The sequence below is a fragment of the Haliotis rubra genome, unplaced genomic scaffold (genome assembly GCF_003918875.1).
Source record: "Haliotis rubra isolate DU_JTF1 unplaced genomic scaffold, ASM391887v1 Scf167, whole genome shotgun sequence".
Taxonomy (NCBI): domain Eukaryota; kingdom Metazoa; phylum Mollusca; class Gastropoda; order Lepetellida; family Haliotidae; genus Haliotis; species Haliotis rubra.
The window spans coordinates 1,563,313-1,588,129 of record NW_025765636.1 but is presented as its reverse complement, the minus strand read 5'-3'; the positions used below and the strand labels follow the sequence as shown (position 1 = coordinate 1,588,129).

At 40.8% G+C, this 24,817-nt stretch overlaps 1 protein-coding gene across 1 annotated transcript; it reads right to left on the bottom strand.

Annotated features, from left to right (window-relative positions):
- Positions 1–7,169: 7,169 nt before the first annotated feature.
- LOC124272201 (protein BROTHER of FT and TFL 1-like) lies at positions 7,170–10,342 on the bottom strand. The gene is made up of 3 exons (XM_046707349.1): positions 10,245–10,342; positions 9,054–9,090; positions 7,170–7,477 (listed from the first exon to the last, which is right to left on the bottom strand). Exons 1-3 carry the CDS (start codon positions 10,329–10,331, stop codon positions 7,182–7,184), a joined length of 420 nt encoding a protein of 139 aa, XP_046563305.1. The 5' UTR covers positions 10,332–10,342; the 3' UTR covers positions 7,170–7,181.
- Between the last annotated feature and the right edge of the window lie 14,475 nt (positions 10,343–24,817).

The following is a 24,817-nucleotide window of genomic DNA, read 5'->3' as shown; positions in this document are numbered from 1 at the left end:
CATCACACGTTCGTTGATTGGAACGATTCGTGTTTTCAAGCCCGATAGCAAAAATATAAAGCGGCTTGCCCAACTTTCATGGTGATCTTTCGCAAAAAACATGTGTAAGCCCGGGATTTTTTTAATAATGGTAGCTACGCCCCTGATCTGTTTTCGCTGGAATGAAGCGCGAGTGAGTGAGTTTAGTTTTACGCCGCTTTTAGCAATTTTCCAGCAATGACACGGAGGGTAACACCAGATACGGGCTTCACACATTGCAACTACCCGCCCCCTGCCGTAAGTGAGTCATTATTAGTGAAATTTCCATAGACTTACATGTTAATTAACTGTTGCAATCAAATCATTATCTCTGCCAAAAACATATAAATTTATGTAGTATAAAAAAATCAATTCCAAAATTCATTTATTATAAAAAGGTATTAAAAGAGATATTTTCTTTTGAAAAAAAATACTTCATAGAGAAACAATGAAATTGAAAAAAATCAATCTTCAATGGAATTCACTCATCCCAATATTCAGCAACTAATTATGACAACATCTTTACAGCAATATATCGATTTTCACCCTTCCTGTGTCAGTTGCTACCATATACCTTTGTTGTTGATTTTGTATCCATGGGAACAAATAAGACAAAAATTTAAAAACTGTTGCAAGAACAATTTTCAGAAATTGAGTAGAAGTCATTTTATTTTGATATTTTGCAAACATCTTAGAAATCATCTTCAGCTGCATGGGTTCACTCCCAAAAGACAGACTTCCCAAAAGACAGACCTCCCATAAGACAGACTCAATGAGTACACTAATTAGCTGAGCCGGCTGAGCCATGCTGTCCGCCCCTATGTAATTAATGAGCTGACCCAGAGTCACTAACATCACATTCCTTTCTCTCCTAGTTTACAAGTGAATACTGAGTAGTAGAGAACTGAGAAGTTAAGAATGTGTTCAAGCACTTTACTTATATAGTTATATTACTCTGAAAATCCTTGATAATCTTGTAAAGTCATAAATTGTTAAATAATTGTTTTGTACAGACTGTGTTAGTTAAACATTGTACATGATGCACACAAAATTTCCCTTGAGATAATGAAGAAATCATCTTATGTTGTGGCTTGTTCATGTGGGCGACTTGAAATTACCTGATGCACACCATTATATTGGCCAAGTAAATGTTTTTATTACCCACGTGGTCAACGTATGGGTAGTTGCATACTAATCTCGTACGTCACACGTGTGTCGTATCGCGTTGACCTGTGTCGTAACGACTTGACCTGAGATTCTAACGATTTGATTGGATAACCGATGACCTCTCAATTAGGTCACATTCTGACGTAACTATATTTTCATTCATAACAAACACGTGAATTCATTCATTCTACAACTTAAATGCATTGTGGGAATGTAAGCATCGAGAACGTTGCCGGGTCGCTGTTTAATTGTGAGTCGAACCGATACATTATATCCGTCGAAAAACATAAACGCAATGTTTCCACCAGTGACGTTAGCCGAATGAAGCAACTGCAAATCAAGAAACGGGGTGCTACGGAGTAGTTTACTGTAGGAGGCTGTTCGAGGCGATGACAACTGTCATGCATCGTGACGTCGGTTACCAAGGCAGTGACGTCATTTGGTGTGACGTCATGCAAATATTGTACTACAGTACAAAACTCTTCCACAACCCCTTTATGAAACCGGTTTCGGTTTGAAACCAAAATATTAACAAAAATACGCTATTTTTGTCAGTTTAATGCATGTAAGACGTGGGTAATAAATAAAATACCACACTCGGTCTCATTACATACGAATTATACGAAACTCGTGGCCTTCCTTCTGACCTCGCTTTCGCTCGGTCAGATACCACAGGAAGGACACTCGTTTCGTATAATTCGTATGTAATGAGACCTCGTGTAGTATTCTCTATATATACAACGCAACAACTCACTTCCTTATCCTGAATGAACACAAAATGATCCGTTACCATCATCTTTCAATCTCAAATTTTCCGTTACCAGTGTTAAAAACTCTGTGACATTTCTAAATTTTATTTTAGTGAAGCTGATGTTGAAATATTGTACATAATTTTCTTTCATCTTTCCGTTGATTAGTTATGGAATGACACCTGATTAAGCACCATACATCTATCCCATAGACAGCCATGTTAAACCTGATTGGTATGTCTAATACATGTTGTTTGAATAGTTGCAGTTTTCTTAATAAACATTGGAAAATTGAATGGAAATTATGTATATGTAGCTGAGATGATTTCCCAGCTGGTAGATAAATATTGAAAGCAATTCGACCGAAACCAAATTTATGAAAATTACACTAGCAAGAGTTAATTAACATGCGAGTCTATGGGAATCGCAGGTATGTACACCAGGTACGTTTCTGTATCATAAATATGGGGGGACCCTAAACAGGGGACGAATTCATATTCCGCAACCAAAAACCGAAACCGCAAGTAGAATCTAGGTGTTCCGTTCAGTTGATTGCGAGTGGTATTGTGACACTTAGACTGGATTTAGTTTTGGGGGTGATATCGTTTCAAAACCAACAACTTTAACTACCAGCAACCATTAGACAAATATTAGTGCCGGGTTTCTTCATAACTATTTAGTCAACCCCTTGTTGATTTCAGCATAGAACATATGCAGACTCCCTCTTGCCCAGGATTGATTTAAAGGTGACTTACGTGGTTGATGTATGATCACATCCCAGATGAGAGCATCGATGCTCAGGATGTCTGTTACACGACTGTCCGGTTAACCAGTGTTCGGATATTCGCTCACCACCATCAAGTGCGAATGTTTCTATTTGTGGTGTTAAACAAAACAAAACTAATATTCGGCCAAGGAAAAGCCTTGCATTAGGGAAACAGGGAACAAGGAAAGTTTTAATCCTATATATCATGTCTGAGTGCCAAGTTACGTCACTTCCTTGACCGTGCTGCCCTACAGGGAAGTTTTGGACGCATGCGGCTCTATCAGGTTTTATTGTCCAGCCATGTCCAGCCAGTCGATATAATAGAGTAACTGCTATTGTTAAACCAACAAAGTACATGATTACGTTTCAGATATTTGAGTGAGTTTAGTTTTAGTTTTACTCTGCCTTTAGCAATATCACCGCGGGGGACAGCAGAAATGGGCTTCACACATTATATCCATGTGGGGAATCGAACCCGGGTCTTCGGCGTGACGAGCGAAAGCCAGGCTACCCCCTCAAACACCCCACCCCCTCCGACCCAAGACATTTGAGCTACTAATCAATCTGTTTCGAAAAAAACTACACTTATCTCGATCTTGTCTTCTGACATTAATATGGTACTCGTTAGAAATAGGAAGTCAACACTTGCTCAGTATCCCACCTGTTTCAGGGAGTGAGTGAGTGTGGTTTTACGCCGCTTTTAACAATATTCCAGCAAGGGACACCAGAAATGAGCTTCACCAAAGTACCCATGTAGGGAATCGAGCTGGATGGAGACAGCGCAAGTGATGGTCATTTTGCCCGGTGGTCACTCTCGCTCCTTAAGGGCCTATTCGATTATGCTAAACCGGTTTTGGTTTCTGGAAAACCATGCACTCAATTATATCGAAACCTAAAACTGGGTTCTGAAACTTCGAAACCATCTCCGAGGCAGGTTTCGCAGTTTCGGTTTCGCGTTCTCTCACAACAAACATGGCGGAAACGAAAGGAAAGGACGGGTAAGCAAACATACATTGTTCTGAGAACTAGGAAAATATTATTTAAAACCTCAGTCTATTGAACATGACTATTTTATGTAACTTGTATACATATAATTACTTGTAACAGTATGATTACATATATGCAAATATTTACCTCCAAAAGCATCTCATCTGTTTATTATTTGTTAATTCTCTGATAAAATGACAAAAAATATTACCTTCGGCAATGCTGTCATTCAATTCGTTCCACATATATAGTAACTGAGACATATGTTTTGGAACCAATGTTGAAACCGAAAGGTGAAACCATCCACTCGTTTAGAAAACTAGAAACTAGTTTCACTTTGAAACCATGTATCCGAAACTAAACACTCGTTTTACAGGGGAAACCAGTTTCAGAAACCAAAACAAGTTTCGCAATAATCGAACAGGCCCTAAGTTCAGTGGCTGTCAGACGGACATCCAGTCCTTCTCATGAACTTGATGGTGGTGTGATGTGTACAACCGACGGTTCTGGCAAACGTTCCAAACCACTATCCGCGACATTTCAATTCGTACTGCTACTGATAATCGTGGCATTTAGATATAATCTCAGCCGAGTGTGTTATGCTGTTGGTGCATGGTATAAACTTGTTATTCAGCAAAATAATTATTTTAATGGTATCCCCCACAAACATAGTAAAGGGCACCTGTGGTGTTTTGGTAATCACAAGCAAACGCTTTTCAGAATATTTACGTTCTTCTTTTGGAAAATAATACCATCTCCACCAAACCAGGTATGTACTTTATTAGTACGTCTGTATTTCTTTTCAGAAGACAGCCAACTGAAGTAACGTTTCGGAAATGTCTGCATGGGCTTCTTGTAGTAGAGCGCCGCAATATGGTTGAATTGTTGGATGTGTAAAGTCTATATGTTAGTGAGATCGAGGGTTCACTGGGTCAATAAAGCGTGAAACCGCACATCATCACACAAAGAACCAGGAACTTATGATCACTGGTTCGAATCCACCACGAACACGCGCTGTGGTTTTTACAAAAAGATACACTTCTGAAATTTGCATCACTTAAACTTTCACCCACTTAAAGCTGGAACGTCGAGCTATAACTGAAATACATTTCAAAGCATCGTTAGACACAACCTACGTCATTCACGGATAAGGGCGGTGAGGTAGCCTAGTGGTTAAAGATTTCGCTCGTCACGCTGAAGGCCCGGGTTTGATTCCCACATGGGTATAATGTGTGAAGCCCATTTTTTGTGTCCCCCGCCGCGATATTGCTGCATGTACTGTCAGGAAATAAAAATCCAGATTACTTTCGGAAATCGCCATTCGTTTTGAAGGAGTTTCAAGGTCAAATCACAACGCCACGCCTTGACGCTGCGACACGGAACATCGCAATTGAAAGAATGCACGCTGGAGATTACCAATCTTCTGTTGCCAGGCGTCTGAATGTTAGTCTGAGTACGATATCACGGCTTACAACTCGTTACATTCAAACAGGCATAACAAGTGACCCTCCCCGTACAGGCAGACCTCGAGTCACCACTGCAGCCCAAGATCGGTACATCCGGGTACTACATTAGCGTGATCGTACTGCCGGGGGTGAGAGCATAGCAGCCAGGGTGCCTGGACTTCGGAGGATATTCGGTCAAACTGTACGGAACAGGTTTAGAGAGATTGGACTGTGAGCCAGGAGATCCGACGTAGGGCCCGAGCTACGTCGTCACCATGGCGCTCAACGTCTCCGTTATCTAAAATTGGTTGTATAGACATTTCCTTCTTCTAAACTGATGCAACAATATATTTCCTAAAGTCTATTTGTGGACGAGTTATAGATGTTTAAAAATACATCATTTTCGCAACAGATTTTTGGGTTATTCGTTTCTTTTTTGAAAAGTATAATAGAATCTGACAGGTTATATAATGGCACGACCAGAATCATGTGAATTATTTTAATCATCAGAAATCGAAAATACAGACAGAAAGGTGGAAAGCGCGACTATGTTTCACAAACGACGTATCCACGATGTTGGTGGAACGCTGTCTACACTGACCGGTGATGGGTGGCGATACCGGTGGCCCAGTTGTCGGTGATGCAATCGAATGCTCCGAGATCGAATCCCGGATCGCCCAGATGTTTGCTGACTTGGTTTGTCAGCACCATGTGGCTGGTCTCGAGAGTTTCATGAAAGTGGTAAACCTCTGGGGCTGGAATCACTTCAGGATTCCCTCCTACACTAGATGACACGCTTAAAACCACTTGAATAATGTTAGTGAGTGGGTTTAGTCTTACGCCACCGCAATATTCCAGCTTTATGGCGACGGTCTGTAAATAATCCAGTCTGGACCAGACAATCTGAAAACAGCATGAGCACGGATCTAGGCAATTGTTAGCCAAGTCAGCGAGCCTGACCACCCAATCCTGTTAGTCGCCTCTTACGACAAGCATGGGTTACTGAAGATCAATTCTAACCCGGATCTTCTAACGGGCCGCATCTCGACAGGCTTCTGTTGACTTAATACTGGTCGCGGTGATAAGGGTGGAATATTTCTGACTGCAGCGTCGACGAACATGTCGAAACATAAAACATCTATTCTTCCTTCAAGTTGGAAAGCCCTGGGCCGCAACATCCAAACATAACACTTTGTGACCAGAAGGAGGAAGTAATATAATATTTAATCATGATATGTACGCATGGTTCCTGGTTCAATGGATTCTCGAAGAAGTCCGACTGATGTTAGGCCATCATGTATATTTACCTTAACACTATTGTGTTTCAAAGCTGCAAATCGTTGTATTGTTATTGGAGTAGTTCAGTTGTAGTGATTTGAAGCAACAGGATGTAAATAGCATCATGTTTCGTTAGGATAGGAGCTATGGGGTACCCTAGTGGTTAAAACGTTTGCTCATCACGCTGGAGCCCGGGTTCGATTCCTCGCATGGGTGAAGCCCAGTTCTGGTGTCTCCGCCGTGATATTGCTGGAATATTGCTAAAAGCGGCGTAAAACCAAACTCACTCACTCACACCGGATCTTCACGGGTAGAATTATGTTAACAGTGGCGTTAAACCAAACTCACTCACTCACGAAATCACTCACTCACTCACAAACTGACAGTATCAATTGGTTAAGTGCCTTATTGTTCCATGTCGTAATAATAATGCAAAACGCTAATATCCGTTTCATTGCCCAGGTTACGCCAATAAATACATTTCTCTTATTTATATCTAGAACTGAGAAACGGCAAAATGTAACATGTTAGCATTTTTCACCGTTATAAAAACAGTTTTGTTTGTTTGTTATTCGTTTGTTTTTTAACGTCGCAATCATCAATTTTTCAGCTACCGGTACATGACTATCCACTTATATGGTATGTAGGTGATCGAGTCTGGGTCAGACAATCCAGAGGTCGACGTCATGAGCATTTATATACAAACACATTATGATAAACGGTAGTTTTCATCAATCACTTATAAAGAATGCTTGGTTGGAAATTTCGACATTATGGTTTTATGCGAGATGTTACAAATTGTGTGAGTCCGACGATTGCTTCAAACAGAAGAAAAAACACGAGCAACAGAAGACTGTACAGGTATATGGAGACATGATGTTGACTCCGAAACTGGAATACTGCAACCGGTTGCTGTAACTTGTTTGCGTTTTCAAAAGTCGTTAGGTTAAAACCGGATCTTTGAGACGGAGAGTTGTAATCCAGATCCAGAAATTGTGGCCCTGCCCACGGGAACAGGTAGAACTGGTACCGGTGTATTCCTCTTGGTGGCGCTGGTGCGTGATAATCTGGAAGCGGATCAGTGAAGTGATTACCATATGCACAGGAACATCGTCTCACATTCAGTGTCACTGGAGAACAGGCTCAATTGGTTACCTTATCGATCGTAGTTTGTGTGGGGAAAATGGTACTGCAGTAGACAATTAAATTGGGAAGTTTAATAAATAGTTTGTGTTCCCGATATGCGTTATGTACGCTGCAGCAGCACGCATGGGTATTATTCTATTTACAAATGTATCCTGCAAAATGGGGAGGTAGGGTAGCCTTGTGGTTGAGGCGTTCGCTCGCCACGGCGAAGGCCCAGGCTCCCTTCCCTACATGGGTACAATGTGTGAAGCCCATTTCTGGTGTCCCCCGCCGTGATATTGCTGGAATATTGCTAAAGGCGGTGTAAACCTATGCTCACGCACTCAAAAATGAATGTGGACATTAATGATAAGACGTAGGTTCTTCAAAGTTACCTCATTTTCAGTTAAATGTTAAGCGCTGTTGTGTCGAAGATAAAGCGTGATTGAGTATACATAGCTTTACGTCGCTTTTAGCAATATTCCAGCAATATCACGACCGGGAACACCTGAAATAGAGTCGAAGTTGAAGGGACCTACAGCCTGTTCAGCTTGACCTGAGCTACTCTACATATGCATGACCCGGGAGGTCAAATGGCACAAACAGCAGGCCGAGTTAACTTTATTAAATAGGGGAGCAGAGAATGTTATTAATGCCCAAAAGCCCGAATCGGAAACATTAAGCCATCTGTAGCTTCTTTTTTAAAGAAAGTTAGGACATTGATTTCTCGACACTGAGATGTCAAACGGCGACCTTGTTTTGGCTGTTCGGACATGTTGACAATCAACTGACAAAGGTGCACCCCTTCACAATAATAGACCCAGCCAGTTGTGACACGGTCACGCAATCCATTAGTATTCACTTGATCAGGTCAAGCTGAACAAGCTGTACGTAAATACTTCGCGTAATCCGAGGTTCCACACAACCGCAAAAGAAGATAAAAGGAAGAATTAATACACAACCGTCAGTTGGATACATCAAAGCTCGACTGAGAGTGAGTGAGTGACTGAATATGGTTTTACGCCGCTTTTGGCAATACTCCAGCAATATCACGGCTGGAGGACACCAGAAATGGGCTTCACACATTGTACACATGTGGGGAATCGAACCCGGGTCTTCGGGGTGACGAGCGAACGCTTTAACCACTAGACTACCACACCGCCCCTTACCCATTATACAAATGGCAAATTGTTGTAAGATAGACTATGATAACAGGTGGTAACTTCAATGTAAATTCATATATGTATTTATAATTACAGGGAAATTACACTGTTTTACACATCTAAGTAAATTACCGAGACAAGCATGGGGCAGTTTGGTAGCCTAGTGGCTAAAGCGTTCGCAAGTCACGCCCGCGTTCCATTTCCCACATGGGTACATTGTGTGAGGACCGTTTCTGGTGTCCCCCGCCCTGACAGTCTTTCATGTTTCACTTGAATGAACGCGCACCCACTTCTCGCCACTCCCAAGCAAAAACAGAACACATTACCCGTTACTTCACGAGACCGACATACTTACTGAGCATATTTCTTTCCGGGAAGAGCACGCCTTTAATCTGAAAAATATTTTTTTTAAGTTATTGATGTTTATATGGTGTATATTGTACTGGTTTTAAAGACAAGAATAACCTAAATATGGCTTTTCTAAGATCTGATATGAATGACGTATGCCTTAGTTAAATACCCCGTTTGAGATTAACAGACACTTCAAAACGAAAAGCAGCCAAATAGAAGGTTTAAATGTGTGAAAATTCAAATACTTGGTTACTTTTATGAGACGAAAGGTGTATGGCGTTTATTGTTTGAATTGCACTGTATCAGAATCAACGGATTTACATTGAATTTGTAATGACCAACGATCACTCCACCAGAACGTATATAAATTTATGTGTTATTTGTTATAAGTAAATGAATCTCCTCAAAAACAGATCGTTTACGTCGAATCGATACTTCCCACGGCCAAGTCTACTATAAATATCTCATTTTTGAGTTATTGATGACATACATGCTTCCGGTCACTTTTAAATTTTAATATGTTTTAAATCAAGATCATGTGAAAATGTACTGAGCCATTCAAACTGTTTGTATTGCATGATTTGAACCCGCAGTCGAATAAATGTTAGCAAAATCTCAATTCCAGGACTTTGTATCGTTGCTTATTGATTCCAGATACATGTGTTTGTTTGCTGTTTAATGCCAAACTCAATAATTTTCCAGCTGCTTGGCGGAGGTCTGTGAAAAATCGAATCTAGGCGAGACAATCCAGTGATTGTTCTGAGCGTTGATCTTCGCTATTGGGGATGAGGTACGATGCCATGCATGAATCAATTCAGCAATCCTGACCACCAAGAGTTCGCATTTCCATAGCTAAAAGTTACCGTAAGTTTTGACAATGATAGTGCAAAGATACTTTCGTGAACGTCCTCAGCGTGGTATCGTAAGATATATCGTAGGTGTATGCTTAGGCTTACAAGCTTCGTGAAACGGTTCCCAGATCCCGTTAGTCGCCTCTTACGACAAGGATGGGTCGCTGAGGGCTAATTCTAACGCCTATCTCTACGGGTACTAGATACATTGATATGATATAGAGATATATGAGAATTCAGACACAAGGGCTTGTGGAATAAACCTGTCAGCTTGTACACACCAATGCGTTCAAGATATAGGTCACTATTTGCATATCACTAGTTGAAACCATACGGAAACTTACGCCAGTCACGATGACAACGTAGTGTAGAATGTGCTCCATGGTGACGTCGGGCGGAGCGCATGGGAAAGGTGCATCAGGATCAATCATGATCAACAGGTAAAGCTGGTTCTAAAAAAAGAATCCCCCAAAACAAATATGATTAATCTTTTACACAGGTACATTTTCACATTTTCCAGCTTATAAACCTTGACTTGTTTCACAAAACACTAGACGAAAAGCTTTGTTTTTATTGTGTGGTGTGTCTTGACTTTCTTGTCAAAAGAAAGTATAATTTGCCAAAGAATTTTGTTTTCTGAAAATATGGACATATCTGAGATTTTGATACTTGCATCATTTATGCCAGCTCGATCTCAAGAAACACGTGAGGATTAGGAATTGAACTGGTTTCCAACAAACCCATGCTTGTCATAAGAGGAGACTGCATTTTAAAAGGCGGCCAACCAGATCGGAAGCTTGCTAGCTTGATTCATGCATCTCATCGTATCCAAACTACGCAGATCGACACGAAAGATATCAATCACGGGGTTTTCTGGCCCATGCTCGAATATTTACAGACCACCGTCATATAGCTAGAATAAGGTTGAATGTGGCGTAAAATAACAAACAAACAAACACAGCAGACTGTAAATAAACTAGATTAAAGCCAGCAACAAAGATTACGGTTGTAATAAAGTCTTCGCTTGAATGAGCTGAACTAAAAGAAGAGCCCTTCGTGTCTTATCCATTCGCTTACACTACTAGCTATTTTCCCTTATTTGGAATTCATGTAAGGACAGTGGGGTAGCCTAGTGGTTAAAGCGTTCGCTCGACACGCAGAGGACCCGGGTTCGTTTCCCCACATGTGTAGAGCCCATTTCTGGCGTCCCCCGCCGTGATATAGCTGGAATATTGCAAGAAGTGACGTAAAACTAATTCACTGTTTCTAATTTTATCGTGTGCTGGAATCACACATTTTAGGCCGGTCCACTTGATAAAACGTCTCAAAATATTTTTCCATGATTATCGTACAAAATCGACCATCGACATTGATGCATATGCTGTCTTTTATTAAACATACTTTGTATTTATGTCTATATCCGAAGAGGGCAAAATAACAAAACGCTATGTAATACTTTGTTACATTTTTAAAAATTGACAATTTATAGTTAACAGAATCAGGTTTCTAGTTTTAAAGGAAATTTGAATGTGCGTTAAGATTTAGATTTTTCCATTCAGTCAAAAGTGAAGTTAGGTATAGAGTCTTATATGCCTTCAAGAGTAAGTGTGAGAGAGTTTGGTTTTACGCCGCTTTTAGCAATATTCCAGCCATATCACGGCGGGGGACACCAGAAATGGGCCTCACACATAGTACCAATGTAGGGAATCGAACCTGGGTCTGCAGCGTGACGAGTGAACGCTTTAACCACTAGGCTACCCTAGCGAACACGAACACAATACTAATACCTCTTTCGCGTCCACGTAGTGCACTTCGGGAACGTCAATGGCGTCATCGCGAGAAACAATTTCATTACATCGCAGTCTCCGACCTCCGAACGATACAACCAGTTTCGTAGGGGTGGGGAGATCACACAGTGTGTTGTCTTGGAAACACTGCTCCGGGGGGTGAGGCGACACGGTGACATTCTCCAGACACACCCGGGGTAGGAAGAGCGTCAGTACAGCAACGCAAAGGAAACGACGTCGAAGATACAGCAGCAAGTCCACAACAGCAAGTCGTGGTAACATTTGCTGGTGACATGCTAGATGTAAATGACAAGAAAACGTAAACGCTTTGGTGTCCTTCAAAAGTCATCAGTTTCCCCAATTCGATTACCTCCCTTTGATATATTTCCCCCTATTCAATTACCTCCCTTTGATTTATTCACCATTACCTGGTTATTTGTCTTCCTCGTTCGAGTGAGCGCTGGGGTTACAGGAAGTATGTTGAATGTCCAGACCTTCTATAAAAAACAATGTGTTTACGGAAGCTGACCCCCTGGCGCAAAAAGTGTTTTTGTTGACCCCACGTGGTTAAACTGACCACTGCGCTTTGATGAAGAGTCAAACAGTCATGCTTGTTTGCTGTTGGACACGTGCTTATGGTTTTCAAGGTCAACCTTTGGTATCAGCATTAATATTAGATTTATTAGACAGTGCCCGGAAAAGCGTGTTATGGTATGGTAGTAATATTACGATTGGGTAAACAGAACATTCGCTTAAGACAAAGAAACCGTACGAACGGGGACTCAACCCGCGTGACAAGCGCAGACTTAACCAAGGTTTACCGGTAATTTTGATTTTAAGAGTGAGATGTTCTTTACACTAGCTCTTCTAGGACTAAATATAATACAATTTACTCTTAAAGTGAGTGAGTGAGTTTTACAGCGGCAGTATTTCAGCCATATCGTGACTTTTACTCAAAACAGAATATTAAATAGAACATTCAGCTGAATTATTTTGAGTGAGTGAGTATGGTTTTAGCAATATCACGCCGGGAACACCAGAAATGGGCTCCACACATTGTACCCATGTGTGGAATCGAACCCGGGTCTTCGGCGTGACGAGCGAACACTTTAACCACTGGGCCCTGAATCAGTTTGAAACAGCTTGGTTTGAAATACGCGAAAAGAATGACGCATATATATTTGTTTGTTTATTTTACACCGCAATGTTCAAACAATACATAATCACGGTATTTAGACCAGACAAACCACTGATTGATAATTCTAGCAACGTCCTCTCTTTGATTGCCCGGAGGCGACTGCTGACAGACAACCAAGTGATTGAAATCATGAGCATCGATCTACGCAGTTTGGATACGATAACGTGCATCAACCATGCCAGCGAATACCACCATCCGATCCCGTTACCCGCCTCTTACAAGCATTGGCTGTTGAAGATAAATTCTAACCCAGATCTTCACGGGTCTCTCTGTCTTATATGTTAGTTATTTTTTCGCTGTTTTGTATTGTAATCTGGGCGGTTGGGTAGTCTTGTGGTTGACGCGTTCGCCTGTCACGCCGAAGACCGGGTTCGATTCCCCACATGGGTACAATGTGTGAAGCCCATTTCTAGTGTGCACTGCCGTGATATTGCTGGAATATTACTAGAAGCAGTGTAAAACTAAACCCACCCATTCACTAACTCAGTGTATTGTACAGGCGTACAGTGTATTGTACATTCCATATGTAATTCACTGGTGTGCACGTATGTATGAACAAATGTTAGGACCGATGAAAATAAGAAAAGGGTTTTGGAAACAATGCCTCTCAGGACAAGATTACGACATACGGGATCATATTGGGGTTGCATGAAACCTCAAGGTCACTGACCATTACTGTCTCATAGAGACACTTCAAGGTACCGGTCAAGAACAATTGGCCATATCTCTACCAGCCGAACAAGTAGGCCAGGTTTCCGATCCTGTTCGTAATGTTACGACCTGTCGTTATTCTATAGCTTAACGTGGATCGGGACCCTGAACGACGTTAAACTTGCGTCACAGGGGTTGAACGTTGACGTGTGAATCGGTACTACAAATCTACATTATTAGCATACAATGTCTGTTGACAAATCTTATTATCCTGCCCTTTATGTTTATAAGCATATGCCCTTAGTATGACTTGGAGGCTTGCAAGATATGCATGGAAGAACGCTGGGATATTAATCTACAGTTTCGCAACCACCTTGAGAGCTTGCAAGTCGAGATAATCCGCGTGGAATTATCGGCAGGGGATTTGTGATTAACTCAGAACGCAGGGTACAGCTCAGAAGAGGTACAAGGACCCAAATAGGTGGTCACTTGTGGTGATATAGCAACACATGCAGCCGGGATTGTAAACAGAAATACAAACTGTAATGGAAAAGAAAAGATAATTTAATCTTATACAATTGTACTCTGTAGACCTGGACATGGATTGTCTGTGGATGACTGTTTTTCTTTCAACAGGTAAGACTCCGTAGAGAGCACGAACAAGCTCTTGAATAGTTACAGAATACTGCCATGTAAAACCGGTTTATGTCAACGGGAGATGACGATTTGACAAAGCTGATGCTGTTTGTCAGGTCACAGATTACGAGCATACCTCTGTTTTGTATATCACGTAGTCCTACTCCAAAATGTCACTGAAGAAGTACCCGTAAAGGTCCGGATTAGGATATTGATCTTCAGTAACCTATGCTTGACGTAAGAGGCGACTATCGGGATCGGGTGGTCAGGCTCGGTTCCCAATGGCGCAGATCGATACCCATGCTGTTGATCACTGGATTGTCTGGTCCAGACTCGATTATTTACAAACCGTCGCCATATAGCTGGAATATTGCTGAGTGCAGAGTAAAACTAAACTCACTCACTCACTGAAGAAGGCTTAAAGTAGTTCCAACCTGATTTTCTGTTGTATTCCAGAAAAACGTTCATCACATATATTATTTCGTTCGTGCCTGACCACCTTACAAATACTATCCTTCTCTAATATCATATGTTACACCGTTCTGTTCATATATATTCATACATCCAGGGTGAGAGGTAGTTTCAAAGTTGTGCTAGCCAGTCGGGCTAGCTATGCCTGAAAGTTGTTACTAGTCCCTCGAGCTAGTTACTAATTCACTAGCCCCGAAATTTGAATGTAGAAACTAAGCAAAAGATTACAAAAAGGTAAAATACCATCACAAACAAATAAGAAAAGACATGTCTGAATTTCTGAAATAGTTTGTATGTCAAACAAGTCATCATTAAGCTGCTAATGTGATGAACATTTTTATCAGATCATAATCTTGCATGATTTAAAAGTGTATTATAACTTAACAAGTCGGAGAGAGTGATATATTTACAAAATGACCCCATGAAAATTCACTATCCAGCCGGGCCAGTGACTGTGGTAATTTATTGGCCCGACTGGATTTCTACCAGTCACGGGCTAGCGGACCAGTGGCTATTTCGCACACCGCATACATCATGTGTTACACATGTAGAAGGGGCGGTGTGGTAGCCTAGTGGTTAAAAGTCCATTTCCGATGTTCCCCGCCGTGATATTGTTTGAATATTGCTAAATGCGGCATAAAATTATAATCACTCACCCACTCACTCACTATACCCATACTTTTCACTTTTGTTTACATCAGGGAGCACGGGATTCCTCTAAAGTGAGTGAGTGAGTTTAGTTTTACGCCGCACCCAGCAATATTCCAGCTATATGGCGGCGGTTTGTAAATAATCGAGCCTGGACCAGACAATCCAGTGATCAACAGCATGAGCTTGGGAACCGATGACGTGTGAACCAAGCGAGCGAGCCTGACCACCCAATCCCGTTAGTCGCCTCTTACGACAAGCATGGGTTACTGAAGGTTCCTTCTAACTTTGACCTTTACGGGTTGGATTCCTCTAAGGCGCCGTAATTTCGCTTTGTTTAGTTCGTGCTTTGAGAAAACTAGAAACCTTTGGCCGTCGATTCGGGCTATTCTCGCAAACTAAGCTGACGAGCCCTGATGTAACTGGAATACCTACCTCACAAACTCGTTTGTGTCACTGGCGAACAGAGATTTGAACCCAAGTACACAGAAGCTGAAACATCGATGTTTTGTGTGCTTATGATGGAAGTGATTTGTTGTATTGGTCTTTAGAGAACAAAAACCTATGTGTTGAACTACCCAACACCACTCCAAATCTCCAGACTATAGTGCAAATGATTTGATTCCGTTTTCCGTACATATACTGACGTAAAGAAGAAAGTATACGAACGTCACTTTTGGATCATGTAAAAATAACCCAAAACAACGTAAATATTTTGAAAACTGATTTCTTTATGACTTACAAGTTACAAACCCTGAGTATATCATCATGCCCAGTTGCGAAGCTGACAGCCATTCGCGGTCCTAGCCCAATGTGAACGATTCAGTCGAAGGGCAGGGATTCCGACAGCAACCCGGCGTGTCATCTCCATGCTCCTGATGATGCACAACGCTGTTGATGACGTCACTGTGAGCCTACGAGGACAACTGTCCTGACCAGTTGTCTGGCCATTCTCGGTGACTCGTTTCATTTTGTCTGATATTGGCCTGCCTTTTACCGCCGAACGTTTTGGCAATACGGATGTGACATTCCAATGGTTCTTGTTCGCTCTGCTAGTGATAAGGGGCGGTGGGGTAGCCTAGTGGTTAAAGCGTTGGCTCGTCACGCCGAAGACCCGGGTTCGAATCCCCACATGGGTACAATGTGTGAAGCCCATTTCTGGTGTCCCCCGCCGTGATATTGCTGGAATATTGCTAAAAGCGGCGTAAAACCTAAGTCAGTCAGTCAGTGCTAGTGATAATTGTGGTATTTCGCTGTAAATAAACATGTTTACCACTAACAATTAAAATCCTTTTTTATAGTGTTAGTGCAGAACATGCCTGTTATTCTACACAATATGTGATTATTATGATATTCCATTGACATTAATACTGAAATTGATATTTGTGGTGTTTTGAGTGAGAGAGTTTAGTCTTACGCAGCTTTTAGCATTATTCCAGCAATATCACGGCGGCCCCCCCCTGGAAATGATCTTCACACATTGCACCAATGTGGGGAATCGAATTTGGGCCTTCAGCGCGACGACCGAACGCTTTAGCCACAAGGCTATCCCACCGGCCTGTGTTGACAACATGAACACAATGTTACTGCCCTTTTAGTAACAATAAATACAATTTTCAAATTTGTTGATTCTATTTATTTCTTGAAAATATTCCCCAAACAGCTGGTGTATACTTTCTTTTGTGCGTCAGTTCATTAGCGGCAGAATATCTGCAAATGAATAAAGCAGATGTAATGCAAAATGTAATGCAGTGATAATGTCAGTCAGTGAGCACTATCGTGTCTTTAGATTGTTTTATGTGAACACCGGGTGTCATCACTGATCTTCGTTGGCCCTTGATATAATATTTACAGCTATTTTGTCATTGATGCCAGTTGAAATATATTTCAGTGGATAACCAAGACGGGTTTTCTTTTATTGACTTTTAATATTTACAAAAAACAAGTAATAGAATAGATCTGATAGTTTCTTTGCAGTGGGACAGGTGTTACTTGTTGATTTGTGTTCTTGATTTTGCTTTTGGGTTCTGTGGTATTTTGTATTTTTTCACCCTCAAGCGAATCATCTTCATATACAGCATGCCATGTATCTAATATAAATTGCACATCAGTATTTCAGGTATGCAGCGGGGGCAGTACTTCTCTTATAGTGACCAGAACGCCCCAGTATTTCACCTCACCAGGGTACCCCAGCAATTACGGAAGGTAACATTCTACAGACAGTTTTTACAAGAAACCGTATTGCCTCAGGGAACCTCGGAGTTGCGTCCCTTATGTGTCAGGATCCTATGATAGTTTGTGCCAGAGAACCTCGGAGTTGCGTCCCCTATGTGACAGGATCCTATGATAGTTGTGCCAGAGAACCCCAGAGTTGCGTCCCCTATGTGACAGGATCATATGATAGTTGTGCCAGACTCTATATTGGTTATGATTGTTGGCTAACCCATATCTGTTCATTGAAAGTGTGAACATTCACAACCTGCTTTCCTCTATTTAAAATCTATTCTTTCTTTTAAAAAAAATGTCAATGAGTTACGTAAAATATTTGACCTTTAAAACTTACTCTTACGAAAATACTCGTACTCTGCCAAAAAGAAACGCAAAAACAGAAACTTTGGAAATATCTGAGGGAGTTTTCTTGGAAGATATCAATGCATCGTAAGATTCATGTGCCTCAAGGGTAGAGCATTCAAGGCTCTAAATATGAACGATCGGTCTGATGACGCATCTCACTATGGTCGTGTTTCTGGTTTCCTGGAAGACACTTGACCTGCCTTTGCGAGTGTTTGTGATAGGTGCCACAGTTGGAGCAGGATAAGTGGTTCATTATTAATGATGGCGATTCATGAACACATAATGTCGGAATAGAGCAGTGAACTCTCGTTTCAGTTAAAATATATTTGAAATTTTTGCGTTTATTTAGATATGAAGACGAGAGTTGGCATTTGACAACAAACGAGTCAAATCACGTCATCAACCTTGCGGTCGAGGACGCCGACTTAGAATACTCCAGTACATGTGCGTACGACTACGTCATCGTATACAACGGTAGGTGACGTGACAACAATAATGATCTATATGCATTTATGGGTAGGATGGGGCCTCAGCATACCACGGTGCCAGGTGAGTGAATGTCTTTGGACGATGAACGAAGCAATATTCCATCTGTGTCGTCGCCGTCAGCCGTGATTATCGGATGGCTACGGTTGTACCTGACGTAAACGTGGTTTAACGTAACACGCGAAGTCATTTGCAGTTGCTTTTTATCAGCTACTGATTGGCCTCGAATAAAACCTTCTTTGTATGGAAAGTCCATATTTGACGAATATGGAAAACAATTCGTCATACCAAATGCTTCCCATATTTGACGGTTCAGATTGGCTCTGAATAAAACAATGATCAAAATGTCATACCAATGAATTCTTTCTTGCTTCCAGAATCTATTTATGTTTTAGCCAAAATCTTATGTTTTGAGAATAAAACCTTCACCAGAAAGTTTTATGGTTCCAAATCTTATGACATATGGAATTCTTTCTTGCTTCCAGCTGTTTATGTTTTAGCCAAAATCTTAACATGGAATTCGCGTTTAGCTACTGATTGGCCTCGAATAAAACGTTCACTTTCAGAACGTTGTATGGTTCCAAAATGTCCATATTTGACGAATCAGTGAAAACAATGATCGTCATACCAAATTCTTTCTTGCTTCCAGAATCTATTTATGTTTTAGACATAATCTTAACATGGAAATCGCGCTTAGCAGAGCTTTCTTTGGTAATTGATAAGTTATTGTCCCCTTTATGTACGTTACTAATATACGCTATATTTTATGAATTTCTGTCGCAATATCACATTCAGTTTTCACTTCGCATGAGTAGAGAGTAATGCACAATACAACCATGTACCAGTTTCTAACTTTTGCCTTAGGTGCCACCAGGGAGACTACACATTTTTAGGTTTTCTGTTTTCTGTGAAAGGACGACACCAACCCAAGAAATATGTTTACATTCCATTTTTCATAACAGCAACGTAACGACGAAGATGTATGGGTTTTTTTTGCGATCATCTGACACATATCTGGTCTGTTACGTTTATACAAAGAGACTCAAATGACAATGTTGTTTTTGTTGTTGTTTTTTTAAATTCATTTCAGATAGGTACACAAAGACAGGGAGTACATGTCTCCATGTTAGGGCTGGTTACATATTGGCAACAAAGAGTTACAAATTTTCAAAGTAAGAAAATATAGACACTAGTATACAAAGTCAGGGAGTGCACGACTCCAGCAGCAAACTTCATGGGTTACAGGCATGCTCGAGCTAGTTATACATTGGCAGCAAGGAGTTATTAATTTCAAAGTGTAAAAATGCAGGTACACAAAGTCTGGGGGTGTACCACTCCAGCAATAATGACAATGTTGTTGTTCAGTCTAACTCATTAGTTATTCATGACTATCTGTAAATTGTCTTGATCATGATTTCGTTCTTAACTTAGTTCGATGTCATTTGATAACTAAGCTCTTAGTACAATTCATGATAAGAAAGTTGAAAGTAAATAGTATGTGTGTTATGAAAGCAACATAATTGTATGATAACACAGTCACGGTTACAGTCACTTTCCTAAGGAATCTTGTGGTAAATACAACAGCATGTAGTGTTTTCATATCATATATACATCATATAAATGTGGAAGGTGCTTTATTAATGTTCACGTGTATATATATACTGAGGGGAAAAGGAATCACATGAAAGCACAAGTGTTCCTTTAATTTTTCCCAGGGTTTCTTCACAAGCTTTAGACCTATCGCACAACTTGTGAAGAAACCCGGAAAAAATAAAGGAACACTTGTGCTTTCATGTGATCCCTTATTTTTTTCTCCTCAGTATATTATGGTACGAAAGGGCACATGTATTGCAATGACATATAGGATCTGTAGAACATTTAGAAGAATAATGAAATTGTAAGAAAGCTTCTGAAATATCAAATTTTTCATAAGTGTTCAAATCGTACTAAAGCGCAAAGGCATCACCGGAGAAGTGGCATGCAATTGCGTGAACCTGCACTATCAAAGTGCCATCTGTACAGAAATGTGTAATTTCATCAATCTTCAAGATTTTCAAGATTCTTTATTCAGTATCAAAGGCCTCCAGCCCAGAGTAAATGTATATATATAGTGTATATATAGTCAAGTCACAATGTATATCATTAACTTTTATAATGATTAAGTTTCCCATCATAAAATACTTGTACAGATACTTGATAGAAACATGTTTCTCAACTTGTTATACAAATCACACGAAGTAATAAAGTGCACTTCGTTTTCAACTGCAGATATTCCTCAACCTGTGTCCTAATGAAACGTCAGACTGACAGAAGAAAAGTTATAATCCATGTCATTCCAGTCTGTACGTTGTCATGTCATGTCAGGTTTTTGTTATTGTCAGGTCCCTCTTCTGCAAGTTCCGTTCTCCTGAGGTTTTGTGGCACCAGCGAGCCCACACTGACCAGCAGTTCCGAGCACCTGCACATCCAGTTGAAGACTGACGGCACTTTGAATAGACGAGGATTCAAGATCAGATACTGGAGTACGTTGTCATGGTCATTCACAATCAAATCAGGAGTACAGGATTATAATTAGCAAGGAAACGGTCATTTCATGCTTTTGGTCTGTGGGTGGGTGGGTGAGGTTTTTCGCCGTTTTACGCCGTTTTATTCCTGCAATATCACGGCGGATAGACACCAAAAATGGGCTTCACACATTGTACCCATGTATGGAATCGAACCCGGGTCTTTGGCGTGACGAGCGAAGGCTTTAACCACTGGGCTACCCCACCGCCCCTGTGGTCTTAGAAACGGAGATACAAGGCCTTTGGGATGAATAAGATGCATTTTGTTGCTATTAATGTTATGGGAAGTGCTGATACGTTTCTGGATATTTACTTCAGGGGCGGTGGGATAGTCGAGTGATTAAAGCGCTCGCTCGTCACGCCGAAGGCCCGGGTTCGATTCCCCACATGGATACAATGTTTGAATCCCATTCTGGTGTTCCCCGCCTTGATATTGCTGGAATATTACTAAAAATGGCGTAAGTCAATTACTTCATAGATTCCCGGGTTATAACAGCCGGGTTAGAATTGATCTTCAGCAATAGTCTACTACCCACGCTTGTCATAAGAGGCGACTAACGGCATCTGGTGGTCAGGCTGGCTGACTTGACTCATGTCATGGTACCCCATTTGCATAGATCCATGCTCATGCTGTTGATCACTGGATTGTCTGGTCCAGACGGTAGACACCAGAAATGGGCTTCACACATTGTACCCATGTATGGAATCGAACCAGGGTCTTTGGCGTGACGAGCGAACGCTTTAACCACTAGGCTACCCCACCGCCCCTGTGGTCTTAGTTATCTTCAGCCCGCCGCCATAGAGCTGGAATATTGCCAAGTGCGGCGTTAAACAACAACAACAACAACAAAAAACAAAAAAAACTTCTTATCTTAATCAAGATATTTCTAAATGAAAGAAACTGTAATGTTAACAATTATCATCATTTAGTACGCCATTGCTTTAGTGCGGGTTTCAGGCCATAGCATCGGGTTATGCAAGCGTTTGGAAATTTGGAATGTTCCAGCTGAGAAACGACGGTTATATAGACCGTTGAAACACACGGGTGTAATCATTACACCCAAACAACCAAATTATTAAAGGCCCCCAGGTTAACTGCAGGCGATGCTAAATAAAAGCGACTAAAATAGCGATGGTAGAAATATTGTATCTACCTGACTGAAGTATGAATACGTTTACTTTTGCCAGCAAGTGACTGCACTTTATCTTTGGAGTACGTACATCGTTATTCATAAAGCGTTCGCTCGTCACGCCGAAGACCCGGGTTTGATTCCCCACATGGGGACAATAAGTGAAGCCCATTTCTCACTCACTCACTACGTAACAAACTGTTTTTGTCCTGACCATTTGGTGCATGTGTGAGTCGAAATACAAAATATATAACGAACTATGACGAACTAATTTTTGCGGTCTCTTGGACTTCGTTATAGTAGTTATTGTATATTGTTTTTCAGATTCAGATTCAGATCTGTTATGATTCAGATTTAGCTGTGTTTAGACAACACCGAGACTATTTGATCATGATCATTATGAACAGCAACTAACAATGGTAATTTGTTCTCTTTATCAGGCAGTGTTAAAATGGCTTCCCCGGCTACACTACGTTCTCTCCCGCTCCTAATAACGGCCGGGGTCGTCGTTGGTGTTGCATTCGTCTTCGGATTCATACTCTTGTGGTACCACTGTTGCTCCAAGAAACACGGGGTTAACAGACAAGTTCGACCACTGACACACGTGTCCTGGGACAATACCCCAAGGGGGAGGCTCCCTATACACTTCTCTTACAACACGCCCCGAAGTCAAAGGTCCGCTGGCAATTCCATATTTTATAGTAACCCGAGTGATGCTCTTCCGGGTTATGGCTCACTCTATCCAACGTCTCCACCACCTGCTTACTCGGAGATAGAAGTACGGGCGAATCCAGTAAATTGAGAGTTTAACAAATTCTTTAATCAATGTTTTAAGGACGGTATGGTAAAACTCTTGCACTTTGCAAACGTATGCATCAGTTGTTAATTATTACACTTGCCTACCATGTTTATTTGCCAAATTGTGTTATTAGAATCTTGTTCAAATAAATATAGTGCTCGTATGTAATTCAAAGTTGATGCTTGAGGTTATCGTAACTATTCAATCCATCCTGTGAGGAACTCTTGCTAGAAGTGTTCCTGGCAAACCATGTTGATTTGAAGAAACAATGGTTCGTGTGAGTGAGTGAGTGGGTGAGTTGAGTATGGTTGTAAACCACTTTTGGCAATATTCCAACAGCATCACGGCAGGGGACACGAAAATTGGCCATGAGGGGAATCGAACCTGGGCCTTCGCCACTCTTCGGCGTGACGGGCACACGTTTGTTTCCTGTAGGCTACACCGCCGTGATTGATTGTGTGGTCATCCTGGATGACCGATTGTTTTTTGTCCATGATTGTGGATTGTTGTTCGTGTAGGGACATTTGCAGAGGGCGCTGTCAAATCAAAGACGGACGACAAGTATTGGTTGCTGATGACCAGCTGTAACGCATATATTCACGGTGTACAAACCCCGTCATATGACGGTATATATATATATATACACCACATGAAGGGAGAATATTTCCCCAATGTATGCATGCTAAGAAATGAACGTGTCATCCGAGGCCTATATCACCAATGCGTGAAATTTATGGTTTTCGCAGAAATTATTGAGAAAATCATTGTTTCCTGATACTGATGACAGACAGACAGACAGACAGACAAGTTTATTCAGTAAAAGGCCACAGGCCCATCATACAGTCATTTGCATATGATATAGATAGTTTAGTGCACATGCTGCGTAAGAGGAACATTTCTAATGCGCTGAAGTACATGATACAGGAAAATACTGACATCTCTTATGACACAATCATTATGTGTTTTCATAATGTTAATAAAATTGGCATTTGGATCAAAATCAGTCAAATATTTCTGAATATATCTTAACCTTAAATCAGAAAAACGTTCACACTTAAGGAGTACATGGAATTCATCTTCAATAACATTTTTGTCATCCAATTTACAAAATAGACATAGTCTCTCGTTGTAATTAACTTTATTGTATCTACCAGTTTCAACAGCTAAATTAAAATTTCCACATCTAAATTTAGAGAGTGCAGATCTGAGATGTAAAGGAATATCAGAATTTAAATATCTTTCCACATTTAAAAATGTCTTAAATTGGGAATAATAAAACACTTATTTGAATTTTGAATTGAAGTGGACCAACATTGTTTAAGATTATCCGAAAGTCTCTGCTTAAACAAGGATATGAAATAATCAACATTGCCAACATCCTGACTGATCCATGCATAGCCAAAACCATACTTAAATAAAATATTTTTGACACAAGTTGCCCAAGTAGTGCGGCCAACATCATCTAAGGACTTGAGCATAATATAACAATGTTTTGGCAGTCTATCATAAGGCATATACAATAGGTGACACCAGTATTTAATTACTTTAGTCATATAAGTAATTTGTGAGGAAGTCTGCCACAATCACCAAGAGCCATGTTATTACAGGTAGATTTACCAACTGTCAAGAAATATTTACAAAATTTTACCTGAACAGACTCAATGATGCTACAATAGTTAGTACCCCAAATCTCAGACCCATAAAAGAAAATAGGTGAAACCATGCAGTCAAAAATCTTAAACAAGTCTTTACAATTTACTCTTCCCATCTTTTTTTTTTTGAAAACCATTTACAGAAAATATCGCCTTGTTAGCTTGAGATACCAAACAGCTTTGCGCTTTTACTCCATACCAGCTTTGGTGTAAATACAAGTCCTAGATATTTATAAAAGGATACAGTTTCAATAGGATTGCCATTATGGGACCACTTTTCATATTCCCGTAATGGCCCACCATTTCTAAAGACAAGAACTT

Excerpts from the sequence above, each read along its gene's own strand:
- LOC124272201 (XM_046707349.1), bottom strand. The coding sequence starts at position 10,331 with ATGATTGATCCTGATGCACCTTTCCCATGCGCTCCGCCCGACGTCACC. Across the intron at positions 9,091-10,244 it reads ACGTTGTCATCGTGACTGGC|ATTAAAGGCGTGCTCTTCCC; the intron begins GTAAGTTTCCGT and ends AATATTTTTCAG. Across the intron at positions 7,478-9,053 it reads CCCGGAAAGAAATATGCTCA|ATTATCACGCACCAGCGCCA; the intron begins GTAAGTATGTCG and ends ATCCGCTTCCAG.